General features: G+C 32.5%; 1 protein-coding gene across 1 annotated transcript in view; it reads right to left on the reverse strand.

Annotated features, from left to right (window-relative positions):
- Hs3st-A (Heparan sulfate 3-O sulfotransferase-A) overlaps positions 1-16,344 on the reverse strand; it is a 49,761-nt gene that overhangs the window by 13,773 nt on the left and 19,644 nt on the right. Inside the window, exon 2 of the mRNA XM_066740706.1 lies at positions 8,546-8,641. Coding sequence (XP_066596803.1) covers positions 8,546-8,607 — 62 coding nt within the window. The 5' untranslated portion in view covers positions 8,608-8,641. The remainder of the gene's footprint in view (positions 1-8,545; positions 8,642-16,344) is intronic.

Genomic DNA, 16,344 nt, shown 5'->3' on the forward strand with positions numbered 1-16,344 from the left:
GTTAAGCGTTATAACTTTCTTTGTTAGGCAGGCTTTCTTTTACAGCTTCTTCACTGCGCGAATATATTTCTTTTGCGTGTTTTCCTTTCAATTTTAATTTTACAAGATAAATAGGCACTTTAATTTCGTGTATCGGTTAAGCGTTATAACTTTCTTTGTTAGGCAGGTTTTCTTTTTCAGGTTCTTCACTGCGAATATATTTCTTTCGCGTGTTTTGTTTTCAGGTTTAGTTTTTTAAAATAAATAAACATAGCTTTTGGGATTAGACAGGTTTTCTTTCTCAGGTTCTTCATTGGGAAATGCCAGAAAAAGTAAATCAGGACGAAAAGTTTCTAAAAATGTAATATTGGACAATCTTCGTGTGATTGATTATTAATGGACAGAGACAGCTATTCTTTATTCGTTTGTCTTTATTTATTAACAACAAATCACAATGTCGATAATCTACCATCGCATTTTTATAAGTTTTTCGTCCTGGTCCACTTTCTCTGTCGGCTGTCGGTCCCTGCATATATCATTATATCACCAGCTACAGTGCAAAACGATCGTTACGACAAATCAGTCGATCACTTGAATGCATTCTGCTAAAGGCCCATACAACGTTCGCAATGTACAATACTTGTCGTACATCGACTCTGAAATTATAGAATTTTGGGTCTTAACTGTAAAGTTCACTTAAAAATTGCAAAGCTACGTGTAGCTAATTTCTTTGCAATAATTCTTCAAAAATTATTTGATTGTATTTTTAAGTTCAAAAACCCATAGAATAATTAATAATAAATAATAATAATAATAATGTATACTCTCTTTGTGCATCGTTAAAGATGCAGTTACTAAAATTGACTTTACAAGACGTAAAAATGACGAAGTCTCTTGAAATATTTCCAGAATGTTTTTGTTTTCTTCAACGAACATACATGGCAGTGTTTCATGAAGAAAACGATTACTGAGCTCGTAGGACGCAATTTTCTACAGTAAACAGCGTTATATTGAATTCGCCACAATTTGGCTCCCCACGTGCAGAGAGAAAAAAATATAACATATTGATAGATTTTTTCCTGTTATTTCCAACTGCAGTAATTATAGTGAATTTTAACGAAGCTGAAGCTAGCGGCCGATTGCTAGCGGCCGATGCGAGCATTATTGTCGGAACTGTACAGGTACCATGTTATGCGCCGCGTAAGTAGAAAACGTATATTCTCGCTAGCGCGTCGTATGTAGTCAGACAAACTCTACGTGTCCCAGCACGGTGCGAGCAACTAAATAAAACTCTATACCATCTAAACCAAACATTTGATAAACATAAAAAAATATGCATCTTCTTCGTTACTTCATAACGAAGAGATACATATATATTAAAAAGTGGAAGCGACCAGGGAACTAGCTGGAAAAAATTATAGAAGCTTACAATGCGCGACCTTTTTGCAGATTTCTCTACGTTTTTCCTAAGTTTTACTCCGCTGCTAGCCACAGGAAATTCCTCAGCCAATTGAAACCATATGCATCTTCTTCGTTATTTCATAACGAAGAGATCCATATAGGTTAAAAAGTGGAACTGCCCAAAGAAGTTGGTGAAAAAAATTATTAAAGCTTACAATGCGCGTCGTATTTACAGAAATTCCGCGTTTTGGCTAAGGTTTCGTTCGCTGCTACCAACAGGAAATCCGCTGCTAATATGAAAGTATATGCATCTTCTTCCTTATTTCATAAGGAAGAGATCCATATACATTAAAAAGTGGAACTGCCCAAAGAAGTTGGAGAAAAAAATTATTAAAGCTTACAATGATCGTAATTTCTTCAGATCTCTCTACGTTTTGGCCAAGTTTTACTCCGCTGCTAGCCACAGGAAATTCCTCAACCAGTTTAAACCTTATGCATCTTCTTCGTTATTTCATAACGAAGAGATCCATATAGGTTAAAAAGTGGAACCGCCCAAGGAATTTGTCGATAAAAATTATGGAAACATAGAATACGTGTCATATGCATCAATAATTTTTTTCGACAAGTTCCTTTGGGCGGTTCCACTTTTTAATCTATATGGATCTCTTTCTTATGAAATAACGAAGAAGATGCATAAGGTTTAAACTGGGTGAGGAATTTCCTGTGGCTAGCAGCGGAGTAAAACTTAGGAAAAACGGAGAGAAATCTGCAAAAAGGTCGCGCATTGTAAGCTGCTATAATTTTTTTCAGCTATTTCCCTGGTCGCTTCCACTTTTTAACCTATATGGATCTCTTCGTTATGAAATAACGAAGAAGATGCATATGGTTTCAATTGGCTGAGGAATTTCCTGTGGCTAGCAGCGGAGTAAAACTTAGGAAAAACGTAGAGAAATCTGCAAAAAGGTCGCGCATTGTAAGCTTCTATAATTTTTTTCAGCTAGTTCCCTGGTCGCTTCCACTTTTTAATATATATGTATCTCTTCGTTATGAAGTAACGAAGAAGATGCATATTTTTTTATGTTTATCAAATGTTTGGTTTAGATGGTATAGAGTTTTATTTAGTTGCTCGCACCGTGCTGGGACACGTAGAGTTTGTCTGACTACATACTGCGCGCTAGTGAGAATATACGTTTTCTACTTACGCGGCGCATAACATGGTACCTGTATAGTTCCGACAATAATGCTCGCATCGGCCGCTAGCAATCGACCGCTAGCTTCAGCTTCGTTGAATTTTAGACGTTTTTTAAGACTGAAATACTGAGTCGAATATTTTCAAAGCATTTTCTCAATTTAGACTTCTTTTTGCGAATTAATTACATATATATCATTCGAAATAGTATATATCTTAAAGTAATATTAATATCATTAAAATCTTAAAACATTAAGTTTGAATGACTATTTTACTTCATATGACTTCTTACAAATATTATTTTCTTTTATTTAATTTTGCTCAGTACGATGAATAATTTAAATTCAAATTAAATATGATAATTTTATTTTAGTCAAAAGTTATATAGCCAAATAACAGGAAACTTTTATATGCCAACGTTAGAAAAAATACTGTACACTGAAAAAAAACTTTGTAAATATTGAATTCAGATTTTCAACCTTAAACAATGATTGGAATGCATAATAATAGCTGAACAACTGAAAATAACAGGAAAAATCTATCGAAATTCTGTCTTTGTTTATTTTTCTCTGTATACGGAATCTAACTGTGACGAATTAAAAAAAACGTTGTTTATTAAAAAAATGCTTCGCGTGCACTCGATTGTCGATTTTTTCTCTGAACGGTATTATTATTTTTTCTAAATAATTGTGGAATAGAATTTCAATAATTATGTCAGTTCAGAAAAAATAATTTCTTTAAAAAATTTATGATTTTATTCTTCATGTGTGCCGTACACTTTGAGAGTAATTTATATAATCAATATTTACAATTTTCTAACAATTTCAAGAGATAATAAATTTTACTTATGATTAAATTGATCTTTATACATAATTCGATGTGTTCTTTTTTTTATAATGCAGTAAATCTTTATCAAATTCCTTTTGTTTATAGATAGATAAGCTCTCAAATTACCTAAAAAAAATACATTTTTCTCACATTTTGGATTTAACGAGTTTTGTAATTTGACATCTCGTATGCTAATTGAGTACAATATATGGATAATTATTTATATGAAGAAAAAACTATATATGATTGTTCATTAAAAATAAATAAAATGTGCTTGCACCACTAATGTTCTTTCCATTCATTTTAAAGCCAAGATTCGCTAAACGAGGACAGGATTTATTATTACTTTCAGACATTAAATTGAAATGCTAATGCAGCCAGCTCGTTTAAGCTGATGTGGATGTTTAAGTTAAGTGAGTGAAAGTCTCTCTATTGAGATAGCTGATGCTTCCCCTTGAAATAGAACATTCCTCTACTCTTTATTTAGAAAATACCAATTCACGTCCTATCCTTTCTTATTTTTTCCAAACTTTCAGATTCTTCCAGCAAAATAACTGAGATTCCTAACAAAGTGGTACATTTTTATCTTTAAAGAAACTACCCTTTCTAATGTGGAAGATACTACTTTATACTTTATACCACGACTCGAAGCTGAAGTTAAATTCAAATTTTTATCGATTTTCCAGGTGAAACCCCTCCAATTTTTATTTGGCTACACGTCACCATTTTGTGAGATATGAGTATATATATAGTGGAGACGGAAATCAGACGTCACGCGAAGAGACATTATATAATGTTAATCTAATAGGATATAAATGAATAAACTGAGCAATCTTTAGGTATTATGTAAATGTCTGATTGAGATCAGTGAATATTGATTGAGTTATTCATAATTTATTTGACTTAACAATATCTAAGAATAGTTTTGGAAGATAAAGAATAAATTCTCAGTCTTTTATCATTTAGATAAAATTTTCTTGATAACAGCTTATTAATTCCCTTTCGAGCAATTGGTGCAGATAATTCTTCCAAATTCGATAAAAACTTATATTTTGCTTTCAGCTCTGACTTATCCTTTTCGATTTTTAACAAAGTTTCAAATTTTTAAGCTAAGTAATTAACATTATTAATGAAGTAATTAATTGTTTGTCTTGAAACTAACTCTCGCCCCTTTTTTTTCTTAAAAATACCACGTTATGTCTTAATCCAGAGTAGGGGCTAAGTTTTCATCGATTTTCGAAGCATTACCCCCACCACCAATTGTTATCTGAATCCACGTGACTCTTTGGTAAGAAGCGTAGTAGATACTGAAGTCAGATATCGATTGGTGGGGATAATGATTATTTCAAAATCGATAAGAAGTTGCACCAATTTCCTAGCCCTGCCTCATACTTTATTACTTTTTGCAATTTTTAAGATATTTTCTTCAAACTATACTTTCGTGTAAAAAATAAATAAGTAAGTTAGATCTATAAAAATCCTAATGAAAAGGATAATTACAAAATTAACATTTTAATCTAAAATAATTCTGTGATGTGAAAAATAATTAAAAAGAAATCTATATGCAAGTAATTTCTTTTGTTAAGTTAATAAATCAGCAATTATTTCTAATATTAAAAAGATTTGAAATTGGATAATACATTCCAAGCTAGACCACAAATAAATTCAATAGAAAATGTTGAATTACTAACATAGAAAACACAATGATCCAAATTTGAAAAGCTTTATTAAAATTATGTTAATAAAAACTTTGAAAACTAAAATTAAGCTCTAAAATAAATATAGCTTTTAAAAGATTTAGAAGAATTAAGTAAAAAAATATTGAAGGATATAAATGTTCCTATTATTTGTTACAAAAGTGAAATTGCTTCATATTTAATTGAATTAAATAAAAAATGTAAATATCTCAATAATTTTCTTCTATGTATTACTTCTAGACTTTGGGACCTAACTGTAAGTTCTGTTTTTAGTTTTTACAATGCTGAAAATAATGATTAACTTATTAATTCAATAAGTGAAATTACTTGCTCATATCAGATTACATATCAATTCTATTTATATTACAAAATTATTGACTTTATTTTACAATAATACTTTTTGTTGGAATTTTGTATAGGATTACCAAATTATCTTCACTATATTTTTTTTACATAAAAATGCTTTTTTAGGTCGATCCCAATACTATATTTGTTGTACCTTATCCAGCAAAAGGGCATTACTTTTCGCGCAGGTAAACTAACTCCTCGCTATTAAATTATCCTAGTTTGCCAGTCATCAAGGTTATATAGCTATTATGTAAGCAATCAGAGGCGATCTGCACATCGACCAATTAAAACTGGACAAAAATTATTGATGTTTTCTCTCTCTCTCTCTCTCTCTCGCTGTGCAGAGTATAATTAGAATAATTAAATATACATATACAGTGTAGACAGAGAAAAGGTCAACATTTTTGTATATACGTATATTAAATCTAATAATTATTATTAGATAAAATATATATTTAGGACGTGTAAAGATTCTGGATCTCCTTAAATAATTCGGGAACCAAGGGTTTTAGAAAAAAAAGTTTATTGAATAATTTTTGCAATACTTTTAACAATTTATCAAAAATAACCGAGGTTTAACCGTGTTTTAGATGTTAAAGGTCAAATGAAGGACACCTGGGGTTTTTTAAATGTTAACCTTAATTTTTTATAATTATTGTAGCTTATATAAATGGCTTTCTAAAATACTTTTGTTGAATTTATCATTTGATACACTACGTTACTTGATATTTCGATTTGAAATTGTGCATACGTTACGTCTGGCTGAAGTAGTGTACGTGCATGAGCTTTGTGCATACTCATGCATGGTCTCTCACCTACTTACAACTTCAAATTGTAATATCTAGTGAACTACTGGATGAAATGGTAAACTCAATAGTGGTTTGGAAAGTTTTTGATGTAAACTATAACACGCTCAATATACGATACAAATAGGGGGTTTTATTTGAAAAACTGAATGTGAACTATAAATGACCTTCAACACTCAACCCAAGGTCAATAAAAAAATACATTTAATAGGTGTTTAAAACTTCTAAGTTATTGTACATTTTTTGTGTACACTGTTTAATTTTCCAAATAATTATATTTAGGGAGTTTGTAATTTTGACATCCATCCTTTATTATTATAAACTATTAAACCTGCTCATAACAAACTGTCTAACCTCGATTCGCAACAAATTATTTTTTTACGAGCTTACATGCAGGTTAAAATCTCTCAATTTCCTTGTTAATTAATTCTCAAAATTTACGTTTTGTTATTAAGTATAGAAATGAAGATAAATTTTTATGACCACTGTTTACTATTGCTAACGGTTGCACGTGTGAAACACCTATATAGCCACTATATACTCACACACACAATGTGTACTACCCCCACTGAATACACACCAAAGCATATACAAATATAAATGTTTCTATCTACACAATAATATTATTCATTAGAAAGGTATATGTGTTTCATAATAATTAATTGATCAAATTGTTTATTATACGGAAAACATTAATAGTCCATTATGACCTCGTTTAAACCCATAGCTACTACAAATAGGTTGGCCAATGTTCGATTTTGCTGAATAGTGGGGACAGTTAAAGGACAGAAGATACGTTTTACAAATGTGAGATAATGAGAGATCGAATAGATTTTCCTAAATTTTATTGTCGAACAAATTCTCAATTTAAAAAAAAAATTATTAAAAAATGCAAACCGCATTTTGCTCGAAGACTCCCTAAACCGATTCAATCATTCTTGGTCTCATTTAAAAGCATCGCATAAATCGTGATAAGACGTTCAGCTATATTCTATTTGAATGTACAGTTAGGATGAAAATTAAATTGCAATTTTTTTTTGCTTAAGGCGATATAACTCGGTGTAATAGTAGTTAGTAGGTTCGCACGACTTTCTTCATAATTACTCGCCGTCGTAAAACTACCATGTTACTTGATTTAACATTTTAACGCCGGAGAATTTTTTTATAATGTTCATTATTTTAAACTAGCCGTAGGCCAGTGGTGCTACGATTACTGGTATTTTCGCTATTCGCTCTGTGCATAACTCACAGTAGCATTGAGGTGAGAATGTGTAGTAGTGTGAAGATACATATTATCAGTGCTACACGCCTGTATATTTTGCCATTTTTTAAAGAAATTTTTCGTATGCTTATACATTGACTCGTTCTCCTTATACTATTACTTGTATATGTATGGTGCGAGTATACGTATATATACCAACATAGCGCCATTTCGATAAGAATATAGATTGTTTTCCTTGAAATAAATCACCCCAATCCCCTCTTATTTTGAAAATAGAACAGTTTATAACTAATACCTTTCTATTTTTTTAAAAGTTCGAGATATACTTGATATGAGGAAATGTTTCAATATTAAAATTTTGGATTCTTCGCCTTTATTCAAATAGATCATCCATCCTCTCTTGTTTTGAAAATACAATACTGTATAACTAATACTTTTCTATTTTTTGCGATATTGGAGATATTTTAGTGGAGGAAAAGCTCAATTAATATTTGTTTTGTTTAAATAAATCATCCTTATCCTCTCGTTTTGAAAATGTACTATTTTATTACTTATACATTTCTATTTTTTGTAATATTCGACATATTTAAACAAACTGACTAAATTTCTTAATAAAACAGTGAATTGTTCTCCTTGAAATATTCTACTACCCTCTTCTTGGTTTTGAAAATAACATGCTACCACATCTATCCTTTTCTATTTTTACAAAGTTCAAAATACTTAAGTGAAGAAAGTAAAAGTATCATCATCGAAATAGTGAATTTATTATTTGAAATAGATCACCTGATCATATTTTAGAATGAAAATAACATTCCATGCTTTAATTTTCACTCACTAGTTTTTTCAAAATTTTATCTATTTTCCTACTTAAAATTTAGCAAGATTTAAATGAATAAGTAATAAAAATAAGTATTTTGCAGTCTCTAATGAGTTGTAAAAATTTGTCGTTAAACAAATAGTTACAAGTGGATAGTCATAAATCTTTAGTTTACAATCTCTTATTCTTTTCAATTCTATCTGGATTCTTATAGAGCATTCATTTCTATCCTCACTCTTTTTAACCTTTAATACTTACAAGACATCTATAGGGGACTGGGGAAACCAATCTGGACGAGGTCGGAATGCTTTGCTGAACATTTGTGATCCTTGTGAGTTCACATCATGGAAATTTCTACAACAGACAATTGAAAAAGTGAAATGAATTAATGAACAAAAAGAACGAGATTAACGAAGCAGTGGTTCTTTAGTACAATAAATATGTTTGAGAAAATTACACCTAAATTTAAAAGTATTTCTAATGCAAGTGATTGTAGTTATCACATTTTTATTTGCAATAAAAATAAAATCAAATTTTTAGGGGAGCAAATAAATACGTTGGCACTTGACTTTTAAAAAATGCTAGGAAAAGGCATATTTCAGTTCTAAAATTTTTGTAAAAGCTTTTAGTAAACCAGTACTGGTTTACAATTTTTTTTAACTTCAGGGTAGAGCTTAAAGCCTTAAATTTATCGTATCGCTATTATGCATTGCTCTCTATTATAATTTGAAAACATGAAAAAAATCTAATTTTCCCTAAATATTTTCTCTTCACCTCTGCAAACTTGTGATGGATGAAAAGGCTCACTGTATTCATCACTAAACGTACCACAGTTATTCGGAAGTAAATTTAACTTACTGGAGAAGTCAGCTACAAAATTTATGTGCCAATTGCGTGATCTTCCGAATGTAAACACAAGGAGAACATGTGTTTTCATATTCGCCCTCTGTGCATACCAATAATGCAACGAAAGGAAGATGGGAATATGTAGTGATCTGGTAGTGATGTATATATACATACTATTAGCTCTGTCTATCAGTAAATTATTGCTATATCTGACAGATTTTTTTTAAACTGCAAATCAAAAGAATTATTTTAACACAAATAAATATAAAATTGTAATTATGTATATTATACATTTTTCATTTTATTGTTTCTTTATAAATTATATAATTTGAACACAATGTACATTAAAATTAGTATAACTTTGTTACTAATAAACTTTATGGTTCATTTTAAATTTTAAATTGAAAGGTATTTGAAAAATCTTCAAAATTTATTATTATGCAAGTCATTCAACAAAACTTTGTGCTAAGTAGTACAAGCAAATTACACGTGGCCAAGTCTATTAATATTTATACGAGTATTTGCTTTAATTATGAACACATTTTTAAAATGGATAAATATTCCAGGATTTTATTGTAAAAATTTATCCAATTCAAAAGTTAAGAAATGTTAACTTATACCAAGCACATACTATTCGAAAGATCTTCAGTAATATAATTTCGAATAAAACCAACTAGACCTTTCTGTAACACAATTTCTGAACCAGTGATATAAAACTTTGAAGTTTGGTTGGTTTTCAGTTTGGTATTTCTAAACTTAACAGTAGTATACTTCTTTTTAAAAATTTTATTATAACACACTAACAAACATAATTATCCAAATGAATAATATTTCAAACAATGACGAAGTTTTCATTATAAAATTTATAATGAAAACATCACACCTCAAGATATGTGCAAATTAAATACCAATAATTGTGTTAAAAGAAAACTTTTGTATTTGCAGTATAAACAAATATAAATTCTCGTTATATACTATTATTACGTTAGTGTATGTGTGCATGTACCTAATTACTAGGATTAAACTATTAAAAAAATCATACACACATAAAAGTTTCACGTGACAAATGTTCGAACCAGAAACAAATAAACGATTTTAAGAAAATTAGTTGTTTTTGTAGTCATGCTAGTTCTTTTCTTTGTAACGTTCATCCTACAGATTTTCACGTTTCTTCATGGGGTTTTTCTGGTAATATCGATTGTCGACGGTAAACAAGCGGGGGTTAGCAGCTGATCCCCCTATTCAGAGACCTTTTACGTTCAAAGCTCGTCGCCTCGCGTGGGTGTGCGAGTGAATGTGACGTAATCAATGCACAAGGGTAAAGCCATGACACTTGGCCTTTGCGTCGTCGGCAGGAAACGCTCCAAGTTTCTCTTTGTCGATTGTGTAACCTTCCCAAGATGTGTCTTTCGCATTCTCCCGAATAGAAACCGAAGAATTGGCCTGAGGAATATCATGGTCTAGGGATGTACGCGAGCTTTTTGAGATTGTTTTGGTTTTTACTTTTTTAAAACCTGATCAATTATCCTGACGAGTGTATTCATAAATTTATCTTGTTTATAAAATATGTCAATTAAATAAAAGAAATTAAGTTTTTTATTTTTCTATATAGAAAAGATTTTTTGAGAGTGATTATTCTAAGCTGCTGCTCACAATTTCCCTTATAAGATCCAAAAACAAATTTTATGAGTTTCAAAGACACGAAAGCATAAAGGGAAGCAAGGTTCGATAAGCTGTTATCTTTGTGCAAAAGATGAATGATTCGTTATTATTGAAGGATGAGGCAAGTTTGCGATTGGTGCTTGAACTATTTAAAGACCTATTTTGAGAATTTAGATTAGTTCCTTAGATTTAAAAATTGTTTTCTTCTTCTTTCGTCATATTGCAATTATTGGTCTGACTAGATGTTTAGGCGCTCTACTTAAACCAGTCTACCCGCCCCCAACCATATGCTACTCTACTTGTCAGCAAGGTAGCCATATTGTGGGATATTTTTCTCCTCACCATAACAGCTCATTGATAGCCTACCAGACGTGGTTGGGAGGAAAAAATCTCACGATATGGCAACATTATTCTCCTCCATTATTGAGGCCAAATCGAAGTTCGATTTCTCCCCTTTTATAAGAATATCTGTTTGTTTTTAATCTACCTTATAGATTAGTATTATACGTTCTTGTCTCTTTCACGAGACACGACGGAATTCTCGAACTTTCTTTCTGACTGATACAAATTTAACAAGCTTTTACTCGAATCAATCATTTAAGGAGGATAAGAGATAAAAAAGGGGAAGGGGCATATAGATAAAGTGAAACATATATATTATAGAGAGATAAAAAGAAAGATAGAGAGGGGAAATATTGAGAGAAAGAAAGGTCGAGATAAAATCGAGTATTTCCAGTTTCCACAGAAACTGTTATTTGTATGTCCAGTGTGTATAATAATATTTAAAATTTCATAATTACAATAAAAGTTTTGCCTATACCTCTTATATTTTTAAAGTATACCACAATTTCAGTAGAGTTTTGTCAACACTGAAGTTATCTTCTTGAATAAACTACGCTTAAAATACAAAAATGTTAGTTTTGTGAGATGTTTATTTAATGAATTTTTATATATCGATGGTGGGTTAATGAATTATTACTGTTTAAAAATCAATAATGTCATACGATTTCTTCGGTTTAGTTTACAAGGTATACCATTTAAAAAAAATACATTTTAATTATTATTATAGCTAATAATTAAAATATACAGTATAAAGTACTTGGAAGTTTTTAAATAGCTTGGAAATTTGTCTACGATTTAATCAATTAAATAAAAAATTGTTAATTCGTCTAGCTCTGTCAAACTATCTTTAGGGACTTTCTAGAGTCACGACGTCTAAAGCTCATTGCTCGAATGTGTTATTTAAAGGTTTAAGTTTAACGTCGTCTACCAGAACCCTGTACGGACATTTACTTCGAACCTAAGATAATCTTTTACAAATGTGTATACCCTTGGCAAAAAGCAGTTCTAAGTAGACATTTATTATTACACCAATTTCAATTGCTATTACTTTGTACATAAAATTTAAGTTAAGTGACAGTGCTCGATTCGAATCAATTACTATTTACAATATTTTAAACATTTGTATGATATGTTATTTTCTTTCAAAGCTTGGATAAATTCTTTCTTTATTATTCAGTATTTAAAAATAATTATACTAATTCTTGTGATTTTGATCAATTTTAAATGACTCTATAAATTACGTAACAATTTAAATAATAATTTCTGTGGAATCACATATATATTAGCGGTTAAGAAAAAATCTAAGATGAAGGATGCAGATAATAAAAGGAAGAAATAAGATAAAAGTATATTATGATTAATATTCTAATGTAATAAGAAAGGTTGGATGTAGGGGTGAGGAAACGTTCGAGTGTGAGAAGAAGGCTTTGCACTTTGACGTGACGTATTTGTTAATTGGTCGCGTAGGAGGACGAGTGGTGAGTATGCAAGCTATGGCGCGTGGGTTATCGTGTAGTAATAGTAGAATGGTAGTAGTAACGTTTCGTTCTGCTCAGACAGGGTATCGAAGTGGTAGTGGGGTGTACTACCCAGGAAAAGAGGAGAGGGGAGGGGAGGGGGAGAAGCATGCGCAGATACCTCGGCCAGTGAGTCAAGGTCTCCCACCCCTCTTTCTCATCGACCTGACCTCGCCCCTCTCCCCCCCCCCCCAACCTATCCTGAAAACTCAACATACACATTTTACACGTGCACGTCTGCCCACACACGTACTCGCTCTACTGTTCAATGAACGAATTTACTACGAAGCTATTATTGCAATGATCATTACGTCACAAAGCATTCCTATTTCTACGGAGGAATCGAAAATTGCTGCTGCACTGAGGCAATGCTAAAAGCTGGAAAATAGAAAGTGGAGAAATATCAAGCTTTCAACGATGCAAGAAGCAAAAAAGCCATTTCAGGATTGGGAATGGGAGCAGGATTTCATTATTAGCGAGTTCAATGGAAAAACTGTTATGCTCCGGCGTTCGTCGTTTTCCATCGGAGTGTTTCATGAATAAGTAGCCAGATAGATCCGTCTGCCTTGCCGCTGGTTTCTACTACTGACACGACCAAAGTCCCCCGATAAAATCGCCAGGGATATTATTTCTTCTCTTAACCTCCGCATTTTCCATCCCGTGCTACTTAACGTTAATTTACGATTACTACAAAAAACTAATTCCATTAGTACCATATACCTTTCTGCGGGGAAATTTCAAGAGCACTTTCGAGGACAAACGTGGAAAATTGGTTTTCACTTTGAGAAATAAATTGATTTCGTTTTTGAACGATTTTGTCGCTTTTAACTGGGGAATATGCATGGTTTGTTACAAGTAATTATATATAATTAAACGAGGGTGAGATATGGATCGATTATTATTGTTATTGTTATTATTAGAAAGAGCGAGAGAGAACATACAGATTGTGCATTATTGTACAAGGGCAACGCCCACGTTTCTACATAGTATAATATTAATGCGTTATATAAATTAAAGTTCTCGGTTTAGCACAGCAAAGAGAGTAGTAAGAGTCAATGAAAAGTGGCACGAGTGTCGTTGTCAGTGAATTTAAATAAAAAGCAGCCAATCTTCTTCTGAACGATCTCTCGAGTCACGCTTGCATGGCAATCGATATGAAATCGTTTGTAGAATGGCGAAAGACCAACCCTCTTCGGCTTGTCCTTTTATTTCCGGTCTGCTTCTCTCAAAAGAGGTCAATTAGAGGCTTCGCTTCGAGCTACGCAGAGGCTGCTCCATTTTCCTCCTTCGCCTCTTCTTACGTCTGGCCTTACATAGGGAAAATCACTTTGCACCGCTAGTAGAAAAACCAAGCGCGTGCCAGCCAAGCGTGCAACTAGCAGATCCCACGATTATTTTCACGAGATTTTCGTGCACGAATCGAACGTTACAGGCGCGAAATTTTGCTCGATAAATAAGAACGGAGCCGGGGGATAAAAAAGCAGGCGTTAAAAATAGTGGATGAAAAACAGGGTTGGTTGAAATTTTAAAAGCGATCGCTAGCCAACGGCTGAATTTCAATCTTGATGGATATCTCTCGTAAAGTTTGCTGCACTCCAAAGAGACGCAGGTGTGTCTGCGCGCTACGCTCTCGCACACATGCACGCGTATAAAATCGCTGTTTCTATTATTCAGTAGGGTGTATATAGATACGTATAGTATATATACTATGTGTATGCTAGTAGAAGTGCTGTAAAATTCTAGAGAGTCAGTCCACGATGGGTAAATAAAGGGCCATGTAGCATTCGACTGGTTAAATTGACCATTCTTGCCACATCCGGTTTACAAGTGCCCCACATGCCTATATATCGACACACATGAATCGATTTCACTCAAGACCCCGCAATAAAGCGAATTTCCTTTTCCCATTAAATCCTATTTTCAATAGCAATCACTTTTTTCTGTTCCGACACGAACTGAAAATATTGCAACCATTTTCGATCGATGCTTTTTACGATTCGAAAGAATTATATTGGTCGTTGGGCAAAGAACAGTGGTCCTCCCTTGTTAGTCGATCGTTCCCCCGATAAGCTTCCGATCAGGGGGGACGATAAGCAGCGATCGTAGAAAATTTTCAGTATGCGGAAGACTGTCAACGTTGCCGGAAGACGGGAGGAGTAATGGCGGAAGTGGAGGTTGTCGAGGCCCAAGTGGAAGAGTGGGGGGGGGGGGGGGTAGTCTAAATAATTGCATAAAGGCCAACTACGTGGAGGTTTGTGCTTGACAGCTCCATTAAGAGACCAACCAACGCTTCGCTTCATCGGATTAAACTTCAACTTAACTCGCATAATTCCACTAATCCAGTTTTTCAACCCTTCAATAATTTTTGTGCAAGTTGTCTTTGCTCTGTACTTTTTCCTGGGAAATTTTGGTCAGCTCAACATTCGATCAAAATTCAACTGCTTTTTAAGAATGTAAGTACAGAAAAATATAATATCAAATTACTGTGGTTCCATAAATTCAACTATCTAACTGGAAATGTAAATTTCATAAAAAGCAGTAAAATTATTGAAAGGCTGAGTTATTCACTCTTTTTTTTTATAAATAATAGACATGCTTATTTTTTGCCACTTTTTTCAATGTTGACAAGTGAAAGAAGGTAGAAAGTAGCAGACAAAGTTAGTTGACACAACACGAGTCTCCGAACCAGGGCTGTATAGTTGAGTGGGAGCATTTGGGGCGCATCGACCAAGACCTAAAATAAATAACAAACAACTTTCGAATAACGTTCAATTGCAAATAATTTATTTTCCAATTTGAATAGATTTCAATGGAATTTATTTTGTTCTTACTCGAATTGTTGCAAAAACGATGAGGAATAGAATTAATCTCATTCTTACAACTTGAAACTAGTGATAAATCATTGAAACAATTGACAAATTCTACATTTTTAATTCTCTATATCGAATGTAAAAAGAAAAAATGGGCAGTAAAATCTTCTTCCATTTTTTCACAAATTTCTACCTCTTGCAATTAAATTTTTTGCAATTTTAGCCAAGCAAACTGTGCTTAGCACACTGCAAAAATGGACGAAAGATGGATAAAAGTCTTGCTACCCTAATAATTATTCCTTTGCTTGATAAATCATTAAAAATTGAATTTTCACTAATATTTGCATAATTTTTGCAATGCCTGCTAAGCTAAAACTGTGATGTAATTTCATGATGTCAAAAATTGATAAAAAAACATGTTTCGCTATGCAACATTATAGAATATTATTTATTTAAGAATATACAGTAAAATAACTCTATCCGTACCAGCCAATCTCACCATTAATATCGAAGTGCTTTTATGCCCCCACCGAGCTATTCGGCCCTGGTACAGCAGCGCCTGTCCGTTAGTTTCAGCTTCGTATATCGAAGGTGAACGTTGCTAGCGCGACTAAAAGGCATTACTTGTTAGCGGACGTTATTCCAAACGTCTGTCTCGTTCATATTTTTCTACGATCACTCTTTTTTCAAACCGTGCAACTTTACGACTGGACAAATAGAATTGTCTGTCTGAGATATTTAAATAACGACTACTAGCTCGACACTATTAAACATTTTTTTCTCTGTTAACGCAAAGTACAGGCCGTTACACAGATACACCGTTACATTTTTCCTTCCAGACCCGTTCATCATCCACCTGTACTATTATGCTGGATGCAAA

Source organism: Prorops nasuta, unplaced genomic scaffold, assembly GCF_024137725.1.
Source record: "Prorops nasuta isolate Cenicafe-Biocafe unplaced genomic scaffold, Cenicafe_Pnas_1.2 PNAS00024, whole genome shotgun sequence".
Classification (NCBI taxonomy): domain Eukaryota; kingdom Metazoa; phylum Arthropoda; class Insecta; order Hymenoptera; family Bethylidae; genus Prorops; species Prorops nasuta.